The 22,520-nt window shown below is 50.1% G+C and overlaps 7 protein-coding genes across 7 annotated transcripts; 3 read left to right on the top strand and 4 right to left on the bottom strand.

Annotated features, from left to right (window-relative positions):
• Nucleotides 1–994: 994 nt before the first annotated feature.
• Nucleotides 995–2,702, bottom strand: HETIRDRAFT_480361 (uncharacterized protein). The gene is made up of 8 exons (XM_009552922.1): nucleotides 2,553–2,702; nucleotides 2,458–2,500; nucleotides 2,185–2,410; nucleotides 2,026–2,128; nucleotides 1,827–1,977; nucleotides 1,657–1,768; nucleotides 1,507–1,599; nucleotides 995–1,449 (listed from the first exon to the last, which is right to left on the bottom strand). Exons 1-8 carry the CDS (start codon nucleotides 2,641–2,643, stop codon nucleotides 1,183–1,185), a joined length of 1,086 nt encoding a protein of 361 aa, XP_009551217.1. The 5' UTR covers nucleotides 2,644–2,702; the 3' UTR covers nucleotides 995–1,182.
• Nucleotides 2,703–3,884: 1,182 nt separating this feature from the next.
• On the top strand, nucleotides 3,885–4,883 carry GST1 (glutathione S-transferase). The gene is made up of 5 exons (XM_009552921.1): nucleotides 3,885–4,096; nucleotides 4,157–4,350; nucleotides 4,402–4,516; nucleotides 4,573–4,667; nucleotides 4,726–4,883. Exons 1-5 carry the CDS (start codon nucleotides 3,926–3,928, stop codon nucleotides 4,790–4,792), a joined length of 642 nt encoding a protein of 213 aa, XP_009551216.1. The 5' UTR covers nucleotides 3,885–3,925; the 3' UTR covers nucleotides 4,793–4,883.
• Nucleotides 4,884–6,103: 1,220 nt separating this feature from the next.
• Nucleotides 6,104–6,801, top strand: HETIRDRAFT_105793 (uncharacterized protein; the record flags this gene model as incomplete). Its single annotated transcript, XM_009552920.1, has 2 exons — nucleotides 6,104–6,739; nucleotides 6,793–6,801. The coding sequence occupies 2 exons, from the start codon at nucleotides 6,104–6,106 to the stop codon at nucleotides 6,799–6,801; spliced, it is 645 nt and encodes a 214-aa protein (XP_009551215.1).
• Nucleotides 6,802–7,067: 266 nt separating this feature from the next.
• Nucleotides 7,068–9,124, bottom strand: HETIRDRAFT_105792 (uncharacterized protein; the record flags this gene model as incomplete). The annotated part of the gene is made up of 7 exons (XM_009552919.1): nucleotides 7,068–7,149; nucleotides 7,204–7,577; nucleotides 7,637–8,109; nucleotides 8,163–8,299; nucleotides 8,365–8,405; nucleotides 8,460–8,649; nucleotides 8,700–9,124. The coding sequence occupies 7 exons, from the start codon at nucleotides 9,122–9,124 to the stop codon at nucleotides 7,068–7,070; spliced, it is 1,722 nt and encodes a 573-aa protein (XP_009551214.1).
• A 2,447-nt stretch (nucleotides 9,125–11,571) lies between these two features.
• Nucleotides 11,572–15,863, top strand: nps9 (tridomain enzyme adenylation-thiolation-dehydrogenase; the record flags this gene model as incomplete). The annotated part of the gene is made up of 18 exons (XM_009552891.1): nucleotides 11,572–11,875; nucleotides 11,941–12,261; nucleotides 12,333–12,401; nucleotides 12,454–12,513; nucleotides 12,585–12,616; nucleotides 12,704–12,802; nucleotides 12,865–12,918; nucleotides 12,969–13,051; nucleotides 13,114–13,249; nucleotides 13,320–13,482; nucleotides 13,596–13,761; nucleotides 13,815–13,872; nucleotides 13,925–14,184; nucleotides 14,248–14,803; nucleotides 14,865–14,898; nucleotides 14,954–15,097; nucleotides 15,152–15,411; nucleotides 15,468–15,863. 18 exons carry the CDS (start codon nucleotides 11,572–11,574, stop codon nucleotides 15,861–15,863), a joined length of 3,195 nt encoding a protein of 1,064 aa, XP_009551186.1.
• Nucleotides 15,864–16,965: 1,102 nt separating this feature from the next.
• Nucleotides 16,966–17,487, bottom strand: HETIRDRAFT_328212 (uncharacterized protein; the record flags this gene model as incomplete). Its single annotated transcript, XM_009552918.1, has 3 exons — nucleotides 16,966–17,108; nucleotides 17,169–17,366; nucleotides 17,436–17,487. Coding segments are annotated over 3 exons (393 nt in total), but the record flags the coding sequence as incomplete, so codon positions are not given.
• A 1,111-nt stretch (nucleotides 17,488–18,598) lies between these two features.
• Nucleotides 18,599–19,446, bottom strand: HETIRDRAFT_65732 (mitochondrial inner membrane protein; the record flags this gene model as incomplete). Its single annotated transcript, XM_009552896.1, has 5 exons — nucleotides 19,309–19,446; nucleotides 19,210–19,248; nucleotides 18,954–19,156; nucleotides 18,702–18,834; nucleotides 18,599–18,636 (listed from the first exon to the last, which is right to left on the bottom strand). Exons 1-5 carry the CDS (start codon nucleotides 19,388–19,390, stop codon nucleotides 18,599–18,601), a joined length of 495 nt encoding a protein of 164 aa, XP_009551191.1. The 5' UTR covers nucleotides 19,391–19,446.
• Between the last annotated feature and the right edge of the window lie 3,074 nt (nucleotides 19,447–22,520).

Here is a 22,520-nt window from a genome sequence, read left to right as displayed (position 1 = left end):
TGTAGTGGGGTGACGAAATGGCCGGAATATGTAGATTGTTTTGGTGCTTCACATGTCAGGAGAATCAAAGAAGTGCTATATAGAGAAACACCTTATCGCACAAGTCGGAATCCCAGGTGCAGTCACTGGTTCATATGACCACGGTAATAGCAGAGGTATTCCCCAGCTCAGCAGCAACCTATGCGCGTCCCGTGGCGCTCGGTCCTTGGTTTCATGATACTCCACCATCGTTCCAGAATCAGGACATCGTGGAGAGGTTGAGGGTCAGCAGGCCAACGGAGGCGCTGAACCTGGTGCAACAAAGAGTAGTTGGAACCAAATGAGATTCACATCGTCTCCCACTTGTCCCTTGCTCAAATCTTTCGAGAAAATCGACCAGCTTCCAGATATAGTATTCGTTATCCTCGCACCATGCGTCTTTCATCTTCCTTACGGCTTTAGTCGCAACTCCGAACCCATTCGAGCACGTTCGGAGCGTGAGAGACGAGCTTATTTCTCGCCAGAACGTGAGTCACCATATCCTGGGGTGCAGATACGGCGGTCCGCCCTGGCTATTCGCGGGCATACTAACGCACACGCACCTCCGCTGTGGTAACAGTGTTGCGAAGACCCTCCCGGTTGCGGCTGCTCTGATGTATATATTATTCATATCTTGCGATTTACAATAACACGTGCTGCGTGAGTCCATATTGCCTGGGGGTGTCTTTGGCTCGATGTCGTTACATTTACATACATTGACCAACGCTTTGACTTTAGGGAAGCGAGGCACCCGTGCATGTGAAGAATTGATGGAGGGATACAAACTCGATATCAGCCCAAGTCGAAGCTCAGAAGAGAAAGGGAATTTTGTTTGTAACGCTAACTTTGTAATATCCTCTGACAGTCATTTTGACTTTGTTATCACGCGAGCATAATTCATGATGGCAGCCGAGGTCGAACTATTTGCGCAAATGAAGTACACATCTCGGTCGGTGGACCCCTTCGAGGCAAGGGTGAAAAGTGAAACGTCCCATGTGAAATAGTACGGTTTGAATAGGGAGGAGGGAGTTTTACTGTCGGTACGAGTCGTGAAAGTAAGTATTACCCATACATAGATTCTACCATAGAATAGAAATTGATTCCGATACGAAAGCTTCCACGGCATCAGCGATCCGAGGAAAGTGATACCGTACTAAACGGGATTCAACCTGTCCGACTCTTCTCCAACGCCGCAGGTCCCAGCTCCAAGTCTTCCTGGCCAAATCCAGTCCTCTCGGGGGGCTCAAAGTGAACCGTACCGCGCTTCGGCAACATATCACTCCGAGCGGACATGGCAGGGGGGGTGGCGAATGATAGATGACTTGCAATTGGCATGGTCCCGCTACCGCTAACGTTCAGACTAACACCCGGCGTGTCCATGATGCTGCGCTGGAAATTGACTAGAACAATGATCATGGTAGGATATATCCCCTGAAGATCCTTTCAATTACAGAAAATAACCTGGCGTTTCTCGCTTCAAAGACTCACAGCTAGATGTACACTGACGCCGTTCAGCACTGAGCTGACAGGCGAGCGAGGATTGTCAGGAAGTGGGATATACCCCATACCAATCATAATGGCCTACAAAAAGCCCCAAAGTTATCAGGTGTCAGCGGTTACTCAGAGACTATTACCCACCTGTTGTAAGCAGTAGAAGAGGCCAGTTTCAACAAGAATCGCAAGAACTTTTTCGACTTTGGTCTTTCTGCTGCCGTGGCTCAGGTTAGCTTTCAGGAAGCGTCTGTGCGACCTAGTAATTAAGCTCACTTGAGCATGAACTTGCACTTTGGAAGGGAATTGGAACGAACCATGCTTTATAGCCAATCAAAGAAGTGGCGACTGTGTTTGTCGCAAGAGACAACGCCCAACTGGAGGTTCGAACTTTATTCAAGGCATTCGGCGGAATAGAATCCGTGAGATCGGACGCTGTTTGCAACCCGATCTGCACGCATAAGATACCTAGAAAGAAATGAGGTGATGGTCTCGACTGCAATAGCAAGAACTCACATAGGCTGCCTAATAGTAGGACCAAAGGCGCAAGGACAAGTTTGCGATTATCCTGCCACAGAACCCAAGCTCGCCAGACAACGACAGCGTCGCTTAAAATTCCCTGAGGACCCCGATCAGCTTGCGGTAGTAGAAAGCAAGATACAGATATCTACCGACATTGATCGTGTACAAGTATGTTTGCCCGATTTCATACCCAATCACAGCATTATTTGCCACAATAAATCTTGTCGCTAGTGGTAGATCGGGATGTCCGATGAATATACTCACAAACTGCTGGATCAGAATGACCATGTCGAGTGCTGCATGGCTAGTCGACACTGCGAACATGACGAGAGTAGCCATGAGCATGATGATATTTGCTCGAGATCGCATATCTTTTTGTCTGCGTATCTTCAGCAGATGGGCGTTTGAAACTAGCATTGAACTCACACGAGATGGTACGTGGAGAAAATGATAAGGATAGTGTAGACGCCTGATTGAAGATTGGCAAAAAAGACGATGCGGCAAGAATTCGTGGTGCTTACCGTAAAAGAATGCCTGCAAAGACAGAGCGATAGCATTATTCAGAATCACGCTGCCGGCATGCTGGAGCTGCTGCGCCTCTCTTGGTGTCATCGAGAAGAGATGGCTCAAGTCGACTTCACGACAAAGTGACAAGAAGAGTACAAAGCGGCGAAGGCAAGAAACTTGCGGACGAGGCAACACCGAGCTTTATGATCAATCGTAAACTCGCCCATGTCGGCTAAAGGGCACATGGGGATGGATAACCGAAGATACTGACATAGCCATCAGAGCCACATATCCCTGCACCCATGTCGCTTTTGTTATTGAAATTTCGACGAGCGCCCGTGGTGATGCTATCGTCCAAGGTGAGTACTTCGGCAGAGGATCATTACACATCTTGAGTTCACAGGGGGTATCTAGACGCATCAGCATCTGGAGACATAATATGCAGGCGATCCGGCCTCTGGTCACCCCGTATAGCAGTGCAGCACGGAGGCTCTGTGTCAATGAGCTGCCAATGAGAGCCAGTGAGCCGCCTTAAGCCGTTGGATGTCGGCTCCGAAGACCTGAAATCGACGTCTGCTGAGCAGATCTCATCCCATCATCCCCGCACTTTGAAGCGCGCCGACTTCTCGAAAATTTTGAAGGTGATTTGCATCAGCTTCGTGTTGTTCCAGGTTGTTCCTTGTGATACGATCACGAACCTAGGAAGCTTGTACCTAAGCGCTAAGCGCTCAAGGCCCTGGATCACTTACTTGCACTTTGTTGGCTGGGTCGATCCGAGAAAGTCATGATGGTATCGGTTTGGGGCTTGTTCAAGAAAAGGGATGCACCATCAATTTATAGATAACACACTTGAGGAATATCAGGGGAGTCAGAAGGTATCATCCGGATATCGGCGCGGATAAAATCATACTTTGACCAGGAGATATATATTCAACAGATAATAGAGAGCAAGAGCCTGCAATTGCCTGTAATAGCAGGTAATGCTACTGATGCTTGGTAACGCTGGGACAGAATCAAACTTTAGAGAAGGAGACAAGTTCAGGGACCAAGGCATGTGGATGACATTCTTTTTGACTTCGTAGATTGCTGTAGATTGGCAGTGCTGTGAAACATCGCGATCACTTGATCTCGAATCCCTACAATCTTCTGGATCGTAGGATAATCAGAGCGAGAGGAAGGCCGACACTGGCGGACAGGTAAAGTTGCCCGATGTCGGTGTTATGTAAGCCAGGCGCACGCTACGCTGACGCCAAATGGCCGATGGTCTAGGAGGTTGCTTGCCTGATGTTCATAAGTTGGCAGCTTTGCAACGCTATAAAGACACTTACATGAACCTGATGCTCGTCAAGTTCCATCTATACAATTATCCTAGATCCACAATCCCGACATGGTCTTGAAGATCTACGGTCACGACAAGTCGGCATGCACACTGCGCGTCGTCGGCATCGCGAAGGAGCTGGAAGTTCCCTATGAGTTCGTCTTTGTCGATCTATTCAAGCAGGAACAGAAGGCCCCATCATTCGTTGAGAAGAATCCCTTCGCGATGGTGCCATGTATAGTGCGTTCTCGACCGAATACATCTTGATCATCCCATTCATGACGTTGATTCTTGATCTAGGATGACGATGGTTTTGTGTTATACGAATCGCGCGCTATTTGTCGCTACCTTGCAACAACGTACGCGAAGGCAGACGCGCCATTAATCCCACGCGATGCCATACCAAATGCGCTGTTTGAGGAGGCCGCGAGTGTGGAGCAGAATAGCTTTGAGCCATTGGCGGCGGTCATCGCATTTGAGAAAGTCGTCTCTCCGTACGCCGAGGAATACTTGATATCATGATACACGTATTCATTATGGGGCAGTGTCTTGGGCGGACAGACAAACGAGACCGTCCTCGCTGATCAGATTGCGAAGCTTGATGCTAACCTCGAAGTATACGATCGGATTTTGTCCAAGCGGAAGTACCTCGCTGGCGAGGTATGTTGGTCTTCTGCAGCCTTCCTTGTGCAAGATGTCTCACATACTCGTGGTAGACCATCACGCTTGCGGATCTCTTTCATCTGCCTTACGCGACCATGATATCCAGCGCTGGCATCGATCTGTTTGACAGAAGACCTAATGTGTCTAGGTGCGTGTTTGCGTAAAAACCACCCCTCCGATATGGTTTGATTGACCACTCTGGACAGATGGCACAAGGACATCTCCTCTCGACAAGCTTGGCTGGATGCATGGGCGAACCCTATGAAGGCTTGATGTAAAGATTAGTAGAGGCGTGTACCATCAGTCCAATTCGAAAAGCATGGATGTCGACTGTATATTTGCTGACTCCAAGCCATGTTTATTGAAGGATGAGAATTTTGCGAGACGGCGATCAGAGTATAGACCACGGCACAGGTGTTTGAGCACTGTCGCTCGCTTGACCCAAAATGTCGTATCGAATTTTGGTGCACAGTGTTGTCCTGACATTAAAGCGGGTGTGAATGGTCAGGAGAAGATACATGAGGTATCATTTCCGATGTCCTTGTTCATCAATGAGTTCCTCTAAAAAGATGATATGGATCTATCTGCCAATACTTGACTGACAAGGATTTAGCCACTCTAACATCTATCATATCAAATACAGATCAAAAGTACCGATCAAGGGTCACGCCTCCGCCCCCGCCATATATAACCAGATATAACCTCGAGCTTGAAACTGAGGGGCAATCTTATCTCTTTCTACCCCTTGACGCTATTTTCATGAACTTTGAGGAATTGGTGGATAATAGAAACGGACTGTGATGAGTATATCGAGCGTCAAAGATTTTATAGACATCGCGAAGGAGATCAAAGCTTTCATCGACAAAGTGCGTGAACAACTTAGTATTTAATTGAACTCCTTTGGGAAGTATTGAAAATAACACCGCCTACGTTATCGACAATAGGCGGAATGCCCAGTACCTAGGAAACGAAGTCTACGGAGATATTATGCGGCGTATCGAATTCCACGTGAGTCAGAGCCGTAATTCATCAAACCCTTCGCAGGCCACGCTTTGATAATTTTGCAAAGGTCTTGACTTAAATTGGCTGTTCCTCGAAGGTCAGGAGCTGCTGACAATTTATAGAGACTCGGAGAAAATCCTGTCAAGATGCCAAAGGCTGCTAGAAAAGAAAAGCGGGTTTGCACACATCTTGGCATTTGGGCTTGCGTGTGGGGAGAGCAGCGCGATACGAGATGAGCTCTTACGTATGAAGGAGGAGCTGAATTTCCACCACAGAATTCAAGTGCATGAAACCCTCGCGCCGTGTTTTTATCTGCTAATGAGCATCTTTTCTTCACAGTTGACAATGTTGATAATTGTTAGGCAAGAGGTCGGAGTTGTAGAAGAAGGCCTGAAAGTCATAACAAACAGTCAGAGAGCCGATATGGAGAAGATAGAAAAGGTACTCGAAGAAAGAGTCACTAGACAGCTACAAACGCTTGGAATCGCGCTTTACAATCTGATATCATATCTAAGGAGACCAATGCCGAGGTGCGTCTGTCCACTTTGATGATTATTGCTTCTCGCTGATCAAATTTCTTTCATGCTTCAATGGTATGTGAATGAACATCAGACGTACCTGGAACGCAAGCTTGGGTCTTTCTTCGACAGTCTTGAGATGGTTGACAGTGACACTCTGCATGCCACCACAGACTATTATCACTCCCCAGACAGTGTCTACTACCACAAACGTGGTAGCTCCGAATTCGACGAGGAGGATGCCGTCAGAGATGCGCTCGATCTTCTCCGATCCCTTCGAAGCACAAAATCCGACATGACGACAGCACAAGTCGCGCGGAGATCTTGGAATGACGAGTTTCGCATGTGCGGTAATAGGCTGCTGCGTCAAGATACGTCGGCACCTCTGCGCGGACTCTGCCATCGTAATTTGGACCTGGACTTGGTACAGCTCTATGTCACTCAAGAGGTAGCGATTCTGCTGCGACCTTTCAGACAAGCACGTCCAGATAGGCACAGTCAAGATTTCGCTCTGAATCTGTCCAGAGTTTATACCTTATCTATCGATCTCGGACGGCAGCAGGAAGGGCACGATTGGCTCGTAGAGGCTGCAGAAGTATACACCTTCCTTGCAGAATCGACACCCGAAACGTACGGCGTAGATCTTGCCAAGGTTCTCAACCAGCTTGCCGTGTCATACGCTAACGACCGCGCCGACAACGTGCAGGCTCAGAGCTGTAAAACTTTCGGCGAATGCTATGACTCTATACAAAGAAACTATGAACGACGCTTTCCCCGTATCTCTAGAGTACTGTGCTATTTTAGCTTTGCGGCTAGGTCGGGATGATGTCGCGAGGCAGGCTAGAGGTGTTGCGACTGCCTTCCAGCATAACAAATGATGGACATGTGATATCAGAGAACAAGCCGAACAGGCATCCCGTACTTATGATACCATCTCATCGAAACACACAACTCGTATCCGTAATAAGGACAGCATTAAAATAATTGATTTCAGCGAAGTTGAATTAGTGACGGCACCCTCTTCACATTCAAGACACGATGATGGCGATGCTCGGCACGGATGGCCAAATTGCGGTGACCGGATAACTGACATTGAAGAAATAGAATCCACTATGATAGAGCTCAGTCGCTGAATGGCCCTGGAGACAAAAGTCGAGCACTTACTTCCATCCATCCTGGCTGTACGCCGTTGTTTGGTTACCCAGGCCTGAGGTCACTACCGAGACATTCAATCCCGGAACGCCTAAGAGGCCTTTCGTCATGTCTGCGCCACTCGTACGCATGTCGAAGCCACCGACAGCGAACGTGACAAGGGTGGGAGCTGTTGCGTTCGTCCAGCGTGTCGAGGGCGGGAATGAGACTGTGAGTGTGTTCTTCGAGGCAGTGGCGTTGACCACGGATGCAGTGGGCGGAGACAATGCGATGTAGCCGATCTTAGGGAGGGAAGTGGCAGTAGCGTACGGATAGAGCGAGGAAGGGAGAAGCCATTGGATCACGGCTGCGACATCAGAAGCCTGGCGTGCAGATGGCTCGTCGAGCTGGCATCGCTTCGAGTATAAGAAGAGTGGTTCAGACGATGGAGAGAACGAGGGCGCACCGACTGACCACCGATAGAGGTGGTTTCACCTAGCCACGCCGTGACATTACGGATAGCAGTCTCGTCAACGACGTTGGTACGAAGCGAACGTTTGAGAGTTCGCTCCTTGGCCCCGAATGCAGCGAAGCTCGAAAGGACGCCCTTGGGAGCGGCATCGGCAATGATCGAAGAGATGAGGGGCATCAGGGGGGCAAAGCATGCGGCATCGTTAGTGTGAAGGCCTCCTGCGGGCGGAGATGGGACTGCACCCTTGTGCAGAGGTGCGAGGGATGTCACGAGCTGGCCAAATACGCTGTGATACCGAGTCATGTCGTAGCCGTACGATCGATCCCAAGGGCCAGCAAGATTACGCAGTCCAGCATGATAGAGTGTGCCGAGATCGATGAGAGTGCTGTTCAACATGAAGGGTCCGTACTTGGCGAGCTTACTTCCTTTTGGAGCGTACTTGTTCCACAGCGCCAATGCCCACAGATCTAAATTGAGATACATCATTACATGTTGAATATGATCGGCGCAAATCTCTTACCGACGCCAGTATATGTGCCGCTGTTATACTCCGCAAAAGTATTGAAATGGCCGAATGTGAAAAGATCGTAGATGGTCTGCGCATCTTCCTCAGATTTTGTTATGAGTTCCGCGTCATTGAGGCGATGTCCAATGTAGCTATTTGATTACATTTAGCAGATACTCCAAAGGCAAAGTAACAAGCGACTCAATTCCCAGCTTACCTCATGACCAAAGTACCCATCAAGTATGGATTTGTGTACGCCTGATCATCTCATCAGCAAACAAGATATCGTATCAGACTACTATGGGAGCGCACAGCATCAAGGTTATCAGCAGTCTTGTTGATGGAAACAGAGTTGGCGTAGGCCCCGCGACCTTGGTAGCGCAATAGATTGCCCCTGCCAGCTTTGAGAAGAGACTGTTCCACCCCGCTGATCACCGACTCGGGGAGAAGATGGCCGCTCTGTTCAAGAGCTAATACCCAAGAAGTTGCGATGAAGTCACGCCTGGAGGATGATCAATGACCAAACGCATGTAATGTAACACTGTAGCGCACCAGTTCGGATCATACGATGAGTACGGTGTCGTTCCGAGAAGCGAAGTTCCCGGAAACGGATCTTGAGGGGTGTGGGGGTAGGTACCGTACCACAAAGTGCCGTTCTGATCATATTGTTGAGGGGCGATCTGGTTGAAGATGCGAATCGCGCGCGCAAGGTCTCCTCCATTCTTGCCATTGCGAGCGAGAAGAGCAGGAGCCCACATGGCCGTCGCGCGAGTATCGTGGATGCCGGAAGAATCGATCTGATACAAGTAGCCCTCCGACTCGTCCCAGAACTGCTCGTTGAAGTCCATTGATTCGTCGAACAGCTGCTTCGCTCCGACCGACAGGGAAGAGTACACCGTACGAGGGGAGCGCTCATTAAGGCCACGGACGCCAGTAGCGAGAGCCCCGAGAAGGGCGAAGAGATGGAGGTTGTGCATTGTCTCGAAACAGTCCTGCACGTAGGTGCACGATGAGAGCACGACTCAAGGAAAGACGGATATCGCGCACCGTTCAAATATAAGCGGGAGCAATGCCTCCAACGGCGAAAACGTTCAACGCTATCTCGTGTTCAACAAGCTGGCCGCGCCCATTGTGCACATAATTGTGGTGGTCCGCCCTGGCCCGCCCCCTGGCCATCACATGGACATCCAACTTGAACCGCTGCGGTTCGTCTTGGAATTCGAAGATGATAGCCGATAACACATAGCTGGCTATAGCTGGCGTGTCTACGACGTGAGATATCTACGAGCTGCTAGAGTTTAGCTGTGTGCTGTGTGCTGTGTGCTGTGTGCTGAGCGCTGAGCGCTGAGCTGCTGGAAGACTTTGTTGGAGATAGCCATGACATTTTGCTCGTCGCCGTCGATAACCTTCGATAACCCGTGATAAGCAGGCGTGAGGTACGCTAGATCTCAGGTGGGATCTGATGGAGACAGCTTACGTAAATGATTTACAACCCTTATCTGACTCGTTCATCTTGCAACGTCTCCGTTCTCCTCCGCCCTACTTCTTCATGGAACACACGCTGTTTGGACAGCGAAGACGTATAGCATATCCTCGAGGAGTAATTCAGACTCATATAACAGACGTGGGGATAGCTCTTAGGGAAGGAAGGGCTCAAGCGCGCAAGGCAGGATGCATTGATCGAAAAGAGGTACGTCTTCACTTAATCCGCCATGTTACGCGCACAGCTGCAATCATTGAAGCGCGAAGTGATCTTGATTGTCCATCACTTCTCAGGTAAATGAGGCGCTCACATCTTCATCAGGTTGTCTTCTCGCATGTGCGCTCGAGACTAATGTCTATTGGCTGAACTTGGCTGCCGTTTGCCTCCAATTACTCGACACTTCAAAAATTCTATCGAGTGATCGTCATTTTCTCCCTGCCATAAATCTGCAATCAATAGGTAAGAATACGCTGAGCAGGCAGCAATAACTGCAGCAAAGCGCAATGCCACCTCGCTCAGACCTTCTATTGTTGTGCTCCAGGACATCAGTTTTCCCAGAAGTCCCAACGCAGCTGAATCCAGTATGTGAACCTGCCCCGAATTCGCTCGAAGCCATAACCATCCTCCCACAGAAACTTGATCTGGGACCTGAGCTTTTTGGGCTTCAGTTCTTGAGGGTAAAATTGGAGAAACCCCATTGCCGAACCTGACGGTACAAGCACCGAGGCACCAAAGTGGTGTTTGATGATTTGAGTCGCGAGGACGAAAGTGACCAAGCTGCGGGCTGAGTATGCTGCTGTTGCTAAGGCTCAACATTATGTCGTCATTCTCACGATTCGAAGGATAGCAAAGTAATATGTACGAGCACCTGTTACCCGCAACGATATGCATTACTGAAGTACCCTCCCTAGCATTGTGTTGAGGCATTCAAACGGCGCTTGACCGTCTCAGCGGGACACTGCCTCAATCCTTGCATCACTATACTCCAATGCCCAGCGTACTAATCAGAAACCAAGCATTATTCAGCTGTGATATCGATGAAGTCAACTCATTATTGGAGCGAAAACGATTGTTACACCAAATGTCGGTCTTAGCTGCTGTTCTTTCAGACTGAATGATAGCTGCCCATAATATAGAGCCATGGACGCACTAGGCTTGATACTCGACCTAGTGTGCACGGCACGTCTCTCGCGCAATCTAGAAGAGGGGCATGTAAGTTGTCACCACTGCTGATTTGGCAGGCGATAATTCTGTTTTTAGAACCCATTGGCTACCACGAATGCTTTTTCTCACTATACTGGGTCTTGTTATTTCAGTGATCCGTGACAACGGAAAAGCCTTTACTTAAACCCTTTGAAGCTTGTTGAAGCAGGCAGCGTGTGTCTAGAACGCCAGAACACGAATGCCAGATATCTTACATAGTGGGGAACATGAGTCATTGAGGGCTACGTAGAAGGAGGTTCTCAACGATGTGTATCGGCTTTGGAACGTTGTGGACTCGAGGCGCTTACAACGGTAACGTGAAGGCTTTCGTTTCTTTCGAAATACTATAATCCTGCTTACGTTCATATCTAGTTTGACAAAACTGTCGTCATCGCTCTCCGCCTTTCTGCAGCTTCGTGGCTCGTGCGCTACGCGTGTCGAAGCGTGACCGAGCAGCCGCCATGTCGCATAACCTTGCGAAGCACTATCTCATCGTCATGTGTACACATTTGGACTCTGGGCCAGGTGGGGCTGTCGGGGTTTCCCAGGCCTCATCTTCTATCACTGACCGAAATGACAGGCAACTAAACGTCATTCAGTACTGTATGTTCTCAAATGCCGATCCGGACTTAACTGCTCTACTATAAGAGTCTTATTTCCTCTACCGTAAACTCATCGAGACGTGACAATCCCCATCGCAAAGAACATCTCAATCCTGAAATTTGGTCATCGGAGTCAATGCATCCCAAATATACCCGACAGGGTGTTGACTCTCTTACGTTTCACCCCCCACCGCTCGATTTCTCTCTGACCGTTCCAGAGCTCTACGAGTACAACGCACAGCACAGCCCACAGCACCCATACCTCGTCTATACCGATGATCAAGGGCAATCCAAAGAGGTTTGCTATCCCGAAGCTCTACACGCGATAAGGAGGGCTGCGGGGATAATGGAGGTGCATTACAAGCGATGCGCTCAGCGATATGCTGAACAGAAGAGGGAGGAAAATCAACCTCCAGTGATCGCAGTTCTCGCAACGTCTGGTGCGTCATGATATTGACCGTCTGCCTGACTGCTGTTGATGGATCCTGACTCCTGCGTGATACAGACAGCCTCAGTTACATCTTCCTCCTCCACGGTATCATGCGCCTCGGACTGACGCCTTTCCCGATCTCGACGCGCAACTCAGCTGCGGGAGTCGCTAATTTACTGTTCAGAACTGGGGCGCTGCAGATGGTCGTCAGTTCCGATCCTGCGATACAACGACTGTATAAAGAGGCAGTTCAAATACTCAGTGTGGATGGTATCGATATCGATCTGGTCCCGATGCTACGATATAGCGAAATTGTGATTGAAGGTCAATACGAGAGTGCGGGCAAGGTGAGGAAGTTGCGCGCAGACGAGACAGCTGTCATTTTGCATTCTTCTGGTATGCATTTATACACTTTATGCGCTGTCTGCAGTAGTATCTCGTCGTATGCTGATGATTTATATTTTGAGGTTCGACCGCATTCCCTAAGCCCATCAGGATCTCGAGCCTGGGATTTTTTAATTGGACGCTGCTGCCATGTATGTACTTCATTTGATTTGCCGTCTTCACCTTACTGAGCTTGTTCTGTAGACTATGGTGAAAGAGATCTATGTGGGAAACGCGTCGGAATGCACTCTGTGCCGATGTTCCGTGAGACCGAGGCCACTTTCCCTTTGAAGTCATTCATCTGATCCGCGGTCTTTGCTCTCTATAATCACCAGATGCGATGGGTATAACAACCCTCACCTTTGGGGTCGATACCAAACTTTATTTGGGCTGAGTGCGCATTTCTGACGCTTAGATACAGGCCTGTTCTGGGGCCATCATGGCAATCTTCAAGTCAATCTTACCCCCCATGATGCCGACGGTAGATAATATATTGGGAGCCACGGTTTCAGATCGATGTGATATCTTGTTCTGCGTCCCATCCATCGTAGAGGTAAGTCTGACCGAAACCTATCATCCATGGACTATGATTCTGAAAATTCTTCCCGTTTCAAGAACTGTGCTCGTGATCCCGCAAATATGCAAATCTTAAGTAACTTAGATGCCATTGTACGCCGAAGTCTCTTTATCACCGCGGCACACCTGAGCTGTGAGCCAAGATTTACGCTGGTGCTCCTATGAACCCGATGGTTGGAGACAAGCTTGCAGACGCTGGAGTAGCTTTGTTCTCAACATGGGGAAGGTAAGACAAAAAAGTGTCAAACTACAATAGTTATCACGACGTATGTCTGACCCACGTTTTAGCACAGAAATCGGTGGCTGCGTGATGTTCATCCCAAAGAAACGACAGCCTGCAGGCGAGTGGGGATACTTCTCACTGGCGCCGCACATCGACATGAGAATGCTACCGCAAGAAAGTCAACATGATCTTTTTGAGCCCGTATTAGTAGTAAGTGTAGAAGTTGTCCTTGTTTCTTTCTTCCATTCCAAAGTCTCACATTGCTAATTAGGCGAACGACTGGTGTTTCCCCAATGTGTCGAATATGACTATCGATGGGCGACCGGCATACGCAATAGGAGATTTACTTCAGCGACATCCTCAGGATCCGACCAGGTGGAGAGTGTACGGACGGATTGATGAGCAGATCATGCTATCAACAGGAGAAAAGGCTTGTTTTACTTTTTCCTTCATATCGATTTGCAACAGACCTGAATTGCTTCGAAGACTAACCCCGTACCGTTGGGTCAGTGAATTACCAAAGCTTCACTGAGTATTCACACTGAAGGCATCGCACCTATAGAGGAGATACTTCTTCAAGACAAGCATATCACTGCAGCGATCATGTTTGGGCGTGGACGGACTCAAAATGGTGTGCTTATACAGCCAAAAGAAGCATTTATTTTCTCTCCTCAAGACGAGAAACGCTTAGAGGAGTTCAGGAACCTTATCTGGTGAGCATTCTTGATGTACTTCACCCAAGCTTCGTTGATAACGCATCTTCCAGGCCGACTGTGGAAAGCGTCAATAAATATGCTCCTGCTCACTCGAGGTTGTTCAAAGAAGTAAGTTGATATCATTCGCTCAGGTGATGAATCTTTAACATGAAGTTCGCAGATGATTATCGTCACCGATCCAGCCAAACCACTGGAATACACTCCTAAGGGTACTCCACGTCGACCAACCTCTCTCGCCCTGTACGAGGACGAAATCGAAGCTGTCTATAACGCAGTAAATAAGGTATCTCAGACGGATCTACTCCCCCCTACAGAATGGGATATAGAGCCCACTTTGGAGTTTGTGAGAACGGCAGTCGAACGAGTCATGACTGTCTCTATCGGTGATAACGACGATCTGTTCCAGAACGGTTGCGACAGGTAATTCTCCTTGATATTGCATTTTGATTTGGTCTTCATCTAACATTGTTCGGCCTCGTCCAGTCTCCAAGCTACTTGGATTCGTAACACCGTGATTCATGCCCTCCGATCTTCCACTTCGCTCCCAGCACACAGCATCCCCTACAACTTTGTCTACGACAATCCTACCGTTCAATCTATGTCCAAGTTCATTGTTGGGCTTGTTTCAGGCACGCTCGGCCTCAACACAGAAGCAGGGAAAGAAGCGAAGGTGTTGAGCATGAAAGCATTCGTGAAGAAGTATGCCAGCTCCTTCCGACGTAGACCTAGCGAAGTCACGGCGAGCACATTAGGAGGAACAGATGATGCTAGAGTTGTTCTCTTGACGGGATCTACTGGGCGTCTCGGCTCCCACATACTCTCGCAGCTTGCTGGAAGGCACGACGTCCGTAAAGTGTATGCTCTGAACAGGACCTCTGCCGGTGCTTCGCTCAACTCGTCTCCTCTTATGGGGAGACAGAAGGATGCGTTCAGAGCTTGGGGACTTGATGACGATGTGCTGAACTCGGATAAAGTAGTTCTACTTGAGGGCGAAGCTTCGCAGACCGACCTGGGATTGGAGAGTGATATCTATCGCGAGGTCTGCTCTCAATTCCATGCTCATTCATCTATCTAAGACTCGCTGTATTTTCTTTGATTAGCTTCGAGATTCTGTCACCGTCATCATTCACAATGGTAGGGAAATGTCGGTTCCTAAACGTTCGAGTGCTGAATGGTTGAATACTATCAGCATGGCGCGTAGACTTCAATGTCGCATTATCATCTTTTGAGCCTCTTCTCGGCGGTGTTCGAAACCTCATCGAGCTCTCGCTTGGCTCGACTCGTGCAGCGCCTCCCCATATTATCTTCACGAGCTCTATCTCGGTTTTGCGAAGTCAGTGAAATCGACATCCACCACCCTCAATTATCTTTGACGTATTTTGATCAGATTATACAGTGGATACTCCAGCAACGGAAGTTGCGTTGCATGACCCTCATATCGCTATAGGGGGTGGGTACAGTGAGAGCAAATGGATCGCTGAGCAATTGCTCGAAGAAGCTGCACGCTTGGCAAGTGTTCCGACGACAACTGTGCGCATCGGACAATTGAGCGGCGACAAACGCATAGGAGGGTGGACTGAGAAGGAGTGGGTGCCTGCGATGCTCAAGCTGTCACAACTAGTCGGTGCACTACCCATGCGTAACGAGGTGCGTCATGTCAAACAATACAGTCTTACGACAAAACCTCAATCATCCCATCATAGACGTTGAGCTGGATCGCCGTCGACACGGCAGCGTCTGCCCTGCTCGATATGCTCGACACTACTGAGCCAGTTCTGCACATTGTTCACCCGCATCCCGTGCCCTGGTCGACCTTCACGCTGACGGCAAGCACGCTACTCAACATTCCGGTCGTGCCGTACGTTGAATGGGTGGAGCGACTGCGAGGTCTTCAAGACGATGCTCCTGGTTTCAAACCCACCTCAGCTATAGCTTTGCGACCTTTCTTTGAGAGCTTTGATCTGGCCACGGATGCAGAGCTGAGCACAGACAAAGCTGTGGTTGTTTCGAATGTTTTAAGAGAAGCTAAGCCGATGTCCGCAGATGATGTCAGTAAATGGGTTTCATATCTTCGGGACGTCTCGTTCTTAGATATTTGAGATATATGGATGCCACAAAGAGTTTATGTACTACCAACATTCGAATATTGTTGCAGAAATGCTATGATTTTTCTATGGTATGGCGACTTCTCATCAGAATACGGCGAGTACAACGAATTAGACGGAGCAAAATTCCGAGGTGGTTATAAGTTACTGTCCTCAAGATGACATATGCCAAGAAATACTGTCGCCATCAAGCTAAGCAATAGTGAACATCTGCTGAACCAACGCTGCCCCGAGAAATATGAACTGAAGAAGCGTCGGGATGCAACTTCATCTCTCCATGATCCTAAATTGGACAGGATATCACTGGTCTGACCTGAGTTGTGGCATACTAAAAGCACTCACACTGACAGTCTCGTCGGTCGTGGACACGTCCCCGTCCGTCGACGTATCGGTCCGAACCTCGATGCTGATAACAGGAGCTGAATGACGAGCAAACTCGATCCGCGTCACAGGAGTCGAATACGTGCTACTCTTCCACGGACGCTGATCCCTGCTCGCACCATCTAGTCTAATCCGGGCATTGAAGAGGACCATCAAGGAATTTGAGTACAATTTACCGAGGACGGCGATGGGTGCCATGTAGTAGTTATTTTGCTGGTATACAAGAAAAAGAGTTGCATCGATAGCAGCAACGCTGGCTAGTACTGGTCGGTCAGCCTGGCACTAAATGGAAATGGTGTTGAACATGAACACGTACCTGTAAGCATCCCAGTACCAACAGACAGACGAAGGAAACGAGTCAGCATATCCCCAGTTTCGCGGAATGTAGTCTGACGCTGAGCGGTTTTCAGCTGCATACGCAGAAATTCAAACATCAAATTAAACACCATACACGGGAACGATTTCGATTATACTTACGAGGTAAATCATCGACACGCAGATTACCACGTCGCAGATCGCGCTGCCTACTAGCCACACCTACGGGTGCAATGAAACCATCAGTTTCAGCGTTACTTACTGGAGACTACAGAGCCGCGCTTACAGTGGTCACCGCAAACGCATTTCGTTGGAGGTTGTGAGCTCGATCATGGAATTTGACGTCGACTAGTAGACCTTGAGCCATTGCCGCAGCACTCTCCATGAGCGCGACCTTTGTTCAGAAATAAATAGAATGAATACGACAAATTAGTGACAAAGTAAGGAAGATGGCGCTGACCGCAACTACGAATACCGAAAGCAGTTTCGATTTGCCCAGGAGGTATATGCGCCAGGCGAAAACGCTCTGCACCGTTGCGCTTACTGCAAATAGCGATGTGATCATGTGAGAGGGTATGATCGACTGTGGACGAAGATCCTTACTCATCCCGTTCATGAAAGGGCCGCTCAGCCACATTTCACCAAGGTAATCTAACCGAGAGAGGTCGCCCCACCCAGATCCGAGGATTGCGAACGAGTCGCGAGTAAGCAAAGCCGTTTGAGCGGTTTCGAAGACGAAGAGGCCATAGACGAGGCATTTGTTCCGCCACCTGTCCTTTGGGTAGTTGATGAAGTATAGATCTAGAGAAGAGACCGTCGGCACACGCGCGACAAGGGTACGGATGGAGCGATTGACGGGTTTGAACTCACAGATTTGCACACAGAGTATACCGAATAGCCCCCAGTTGAAGCAAATACCGAGGTGCTTTGAAGGGAAATCGTGCTCTCAGAAACGCTCAACATGACAGAGCTAGAAACTTAGACACACCAGGGGCCCAGTTCTATGTCAGGTTCGGGTCATCCTGTAAGCACCATCGCCGTCGTTCGATATGAGATACTCACAGTTCGGCCACGTTTTTTGGTACCCCTGGGGCATACTCGGGGGAAGGCGCCATCGTGCGAGTGGGAGGCTATCACCACGAGTCTGGGGGTCTTGTAAGGTGCCTCACCCGCTAGATATACAGACAACCACAAGCGCCTATAACCGCTTGACTGGATCGCTGGATCAATGAACCTTATGCGATTGGAAACATCATTCAACATCTGACCAATGAGGTTATAGGCAGGCAGGAAGTGATGGCAGTGTATGCCTGAGGACGATACATAGGAGTACCAGGTTTTCTCGACGTCTGCCTACAGTTTCCATGTATGTTGAAATGAGATGGGCCTCAGGCCTGATAGTTGTCGTATTTGTGGGGAAAGTCGCTAAGGGGAAAGAAGGGTTACATCCAAGGTCAGTCGAAAGATCATCTATTTGATCCACCATCAAATCACCGAGTTGAGCCCTCCACTTTTACGTGTACACGCAGTGAGCCGGTTATGTAGAACCAAGTGATCAGTAGTATTTGAAGGTATTTGACGAAAACATCAAGAAATCAGGATCAGGACGCATCGCAACAAGCTACATCTACTGGTTGGGTTGGGTCAGGGATGGCTAGAGTGTGACGTGCGAGGCGGCGATGGCACAGCCAAGTAGAGCAGCGATGATCTTTGATTTCCAGGGATGAGCCATTGCCCGTGTGAGTTGAAAACCCACCAGTAGAAATTTAGATACCAAAAGCAAAGCGCACTGGCCAATCAACGCACAGCATTTGAGCGCCCTTGGAACATTTGGCACGTCCGAGGGGTATATCGAGTACTGACATGACCACCTCGTAGTTGTTACTCACCTTCCTTGCACGTAAAAAAAAATGCAAGATGCGCTCAGCCCAACATAGTCCGGGTATGAATGGGAGAAAGAAAGCTCTGATTCCGACTGAGAAGATGATACAACTGACTGCTTGCGATAGGACCAAATAACGGTGAAAGCATGTCTATGCGGTCCAAACCCTCCTGATCAGCTCCGTGAGGCCTTAGCGCACGTCCCAACACGTCAGCAAACCAGTTTGGCACGAGTATCGGAGGAGATGCACTCACCGACATCTTGGGTGTTGAATTGGTAGACCCCAGCGAGGACCCCGACGGTCGTGGCTCGGAGAATCCACGTGAATAGGGGGCCGAGGATGGGGAACTTGCGCGCGTGAACGTAGTCGACGAGAACGGAATCAAACTAGGAGATGACATCACGCAAGCAACATATATATATATATATATATCAGTCAACCGTCGACACATGTGAAGAAAAAGGTGAGCGATGCTATTGAGGAACGCGAGTGGGAAGCGACGTACACCGATGTGTGAGTGCATGACGAGGCTAACGCCGAGGATACCGTCGAGGAGAGGTGCACTGCTGCCGCTGGTGACGAAGGCAGCAGCGGTGAGGGGAACGAGGCCGGCAGAGAGAAGGCGCTCAAACGCCCAGTGGTACGAGCCGTGAACCTTAGAGGGTGGAGGGAATGTGGTTGGGTCGTTCGGGCCGCCCTTGATGATAGCTACAAGTCATGATGATCAAGAACCAATCTAGCAGGGAATAACAGAAACTCACGGCCTCCGGGTACATATACAAACTGAGAGTTTGAGCGCGCTGCGAGGGTCAAACGGGTTGAGTGAGCCTGCCGGGCGAAGTGGGTGGTGCGAAGCGCACCGAATGGGATCAAAGAACGGCGCGCAAGGTTTGGAGTAATGTGTCGGGCAAGAGAGGAACGTAACACTGCGGTTGATGCCATTTTCGAGAGAGCGTCCTTTGGCACTGTCGTTGGCGGTGGTGAAGAGAGAAGAGAGCAACGAGGAGGATGAAGCCGGAGAGCAGCCGCTGCAACCCAACCGGGGACGACAAGCGACCAATCACGTGTAACTGTTTACATCTGTCGCCTCGGCCGTCGACTTGTCCTTCCGCTCTTTTCCGTACTGGCTGCTTTCATCCTGAGCTGACGGTACATGTAACATACACATTTAATGATTCGATAGCTGCGACCCGTTCAAACCTGCAAGAACCCGATCTTCCTCCAATAGCCAATCCACTTCTCGACGTCTGCACTCCCCAGCCTTTCCGCGCTCCGTAACGTAGGCGACACACCCACAGCGCGATCCGTCTTCAGCGCGACCGTCCCGTCCTCTCCAAGATCTTTCACAAAGAAGTTGAGCAGCGCCAGTGCCGGGTTTTTCTTCGTCGCGTTGCGATCCGCAGCGGACGTTCGCGCTGCCTCGCGCAGCTTCGCAGCCCATTCACTGTAGGGTACAATTGGCACCCCAAGGGTCTGCGCCGCGGCGTCTCCGACGACATTCCAACTGACGGGGTGTGGGTGGACGAGATGGAGCACGGGCTCCTTGGAGCCCAACATATCCAGCAGAGAAGTGGCTGCTACGTCAACGGGTACCCACGATATCGCCTGCACGTCCCAACCGAATCAGTCAGACGAAAAACCATTGAGAGACAAATAGTACCGACCTCATTCCTGTGGGGAAACGCCCCGAGCACTTGTGCACCACGCAGCAGAGCCGGCACCCACTCTTTCTCATTCCATCCGCCTGAAGCGCTGTCGCCGCACAACTGTCCGACGCGCACCACCGTCGTCCGCACCTCTGCCTCCTTCCTCGCGCGCAGCAGGATATTCTCTGCTACCCACTTGCTCTCTCCGTAACCTGTCCCAACTGCAACCTTGGCATCTTCCAGCGCCGTCTCTGCGACAGGTGAAGAAGGGTGGCCTAGACAGAATCAACTCTATAAGAGAGGGCCAGGAACTGCTGAAAAGGAAACATGTGCTCACTCATCACAACTGATATAGAACTTGTGAACAGGATTGCAGGGGATGCTGGACGAGACGAGCCCAGAGACAGGTCGATGATGTTGCGGACGCCGATGACCAAAGGCTCGAACGACGACAGCGCAAGGTTGAAGTCTACGCGCCAAGCTGTGCAGCCAAGCCGATGATCAGAATATTTAACAATGATGATAATCAGCCGTACGCACCGTTGTGGATGATGCTGGTCACCGATTCTCGTATCTAAAAACATGCCAGTCAGTCCGCAACCTTTCCTAGGTTACTTGTTTCAGGATTGCTGACCGTCGTGTACATGTCCTTTCCCAGTCCCAAGTCCGGCTGCGCAAAGTCCGCCACGAGAAGGGTTACCTTCGAAGCCACAATATTCTCGTCGAAGCCCCATATCTTGAAAGCATTCGCCTGGCGTGCCTTCAAGTCTCCTTCCGATGCGCCGCGATTCAATGCGTACACTCTCTTTACGGAACTTCTGACTACAAGCTGGGCGAGCAGATGACACCCCAGTCGCCCCGTCGAGCCCGTTAAGAGAACGATCTCGTCTGTGCTAGCAGCCGCGCTGACGCCGGCGCGCGGCGTGTGCACCGGGAATGCAGATGTGTGCTTTGCGAGCATAGCATCCATAGCACGCACACGAACGGAGATGTCATTGCGCTCTTCTGCGCCATGAAGGAAGAGCTTGATGACAAAGAGCGCGAGAGAGCTGATCGTGGGGTTGCTATACACGAAGTTGTTCGGGAGATTGTGGAGCGTGAGGCTTGTCGACTGGCGCAAGGCGTGAAGGATGGTATTCCGAATCCACGTTGCTTGTAGACTAGACGACAAATCTTGGATTGTGGATCTCTCCAAGGCAATGCGGTTACAGAACCACACACCTATCACAACCTTCCTGGAAGATGTCGTCGTCATTGGCCAGCTGTCTCTTCATGACCTTTTCGACAACCGTGCGCACGAATACCAGCGTCGCATCTTCGGTCCATGTTTCTGGGGCCGGAATGTCGGTCTGGGACGAGTCGGCGATGGCTTCATACAGAGCTTTAATTTCGGCATCGTACGCCTTGATCACTACGTGCCGCCGCGGTGTACCCTTAGGTGTATATTCAAAGGGTTTTGCTGGGTCCGCCACGATGATCATCTGGGAAAGTATCGTACATCAACGACACGGAAAAATAGCATAGGCCGGCTTACTTCTTTGAACAATCTTGAATGCGCAGGCGCGAATTGGTTCACCCTCTCTACTGTCGGCCTACCCTCGCGTAATCGTTATTCGATATCCAGAGTCCAAGTTGTCGATGGGATGACTCACCAGATGGCATTCCGGAACTCTGCCAGTTTCTCTTCATCTCCTGGGTCGAACGTGAACGACGGTTTTGGCTCGATCAGGACGCCATTCTGGAATTGCCCGCGCCCGAACATGAGCGCAGACGCGATGCGGGGGTCCTGTACCAGGATTGCCTCTGCAATCGGATGAGCACGATCCGCATCCTATCGACTCGACAGCAATACGCACCTAACGGCCCTGGGTTTGTCTGTAAAGCAAGCACATGCTCAAATCAGCGAGAAGAACAGACGCTGATGCGACGCACCTTTTCCCCCGTCGATAGCATTAGCTGATCGTCTGCCCTTCCGAACACCCTCCACCGTGTGGGATCGCGGGGATGTCTTTGCAAGAGATCGCTCGTCCTGTACATGCGCCGGCCGTCGCTCGTGACCGCGTTGAGCACATTTGGATTATAATACGGGCTATCCTGCAGCATATACACGCACACCGTTCAGCTGTCGCACGCGTAATAGATGGAATAAAGCACGGACGATGACGGTTGCTTCGAAGATGTCGTCCATTCCGTCTTGCGGGAGCATCTCGACGTCGAGATGGCCCGCGATCTGAAAGTACTCCCATTCGTCTACGGCCGGCACCGTTGCAGGAATTGCCATACTGAAGCATCCGATCTCCGTCCTACCCATCGTGGTGAGCTGCGCACGAATGCCAGAGGAGTGCGTCAAGTCTCACGTTGCGTAGAAGGGAACGAGCGTCACGCCCATCTTGACGAGCGCGTCGCCGATCTCCTTGTTCATCGGT

The sequence above is a fragment of the Heterobasidion irregulare genome, assembly GCF_000320585.1.
Source record: "Heterobasidion irregulare TC 32-1 unplaced genomic scaffold scaffold_11, whole genome shotgun sequence".
NCBI classification, from domain to species: domain Eukaryota; kingdom Fungi; phylum Basidiomycota; class Agaricomycetes; order Russulales; family Bondarzewiaceae; genus Heterobasidion; species Heterobasidion irregulare.
Note: the sequence above shows the minus strand (reverse complement) of the source record. Positions and strands in the feature narration are given on the sequence as shown.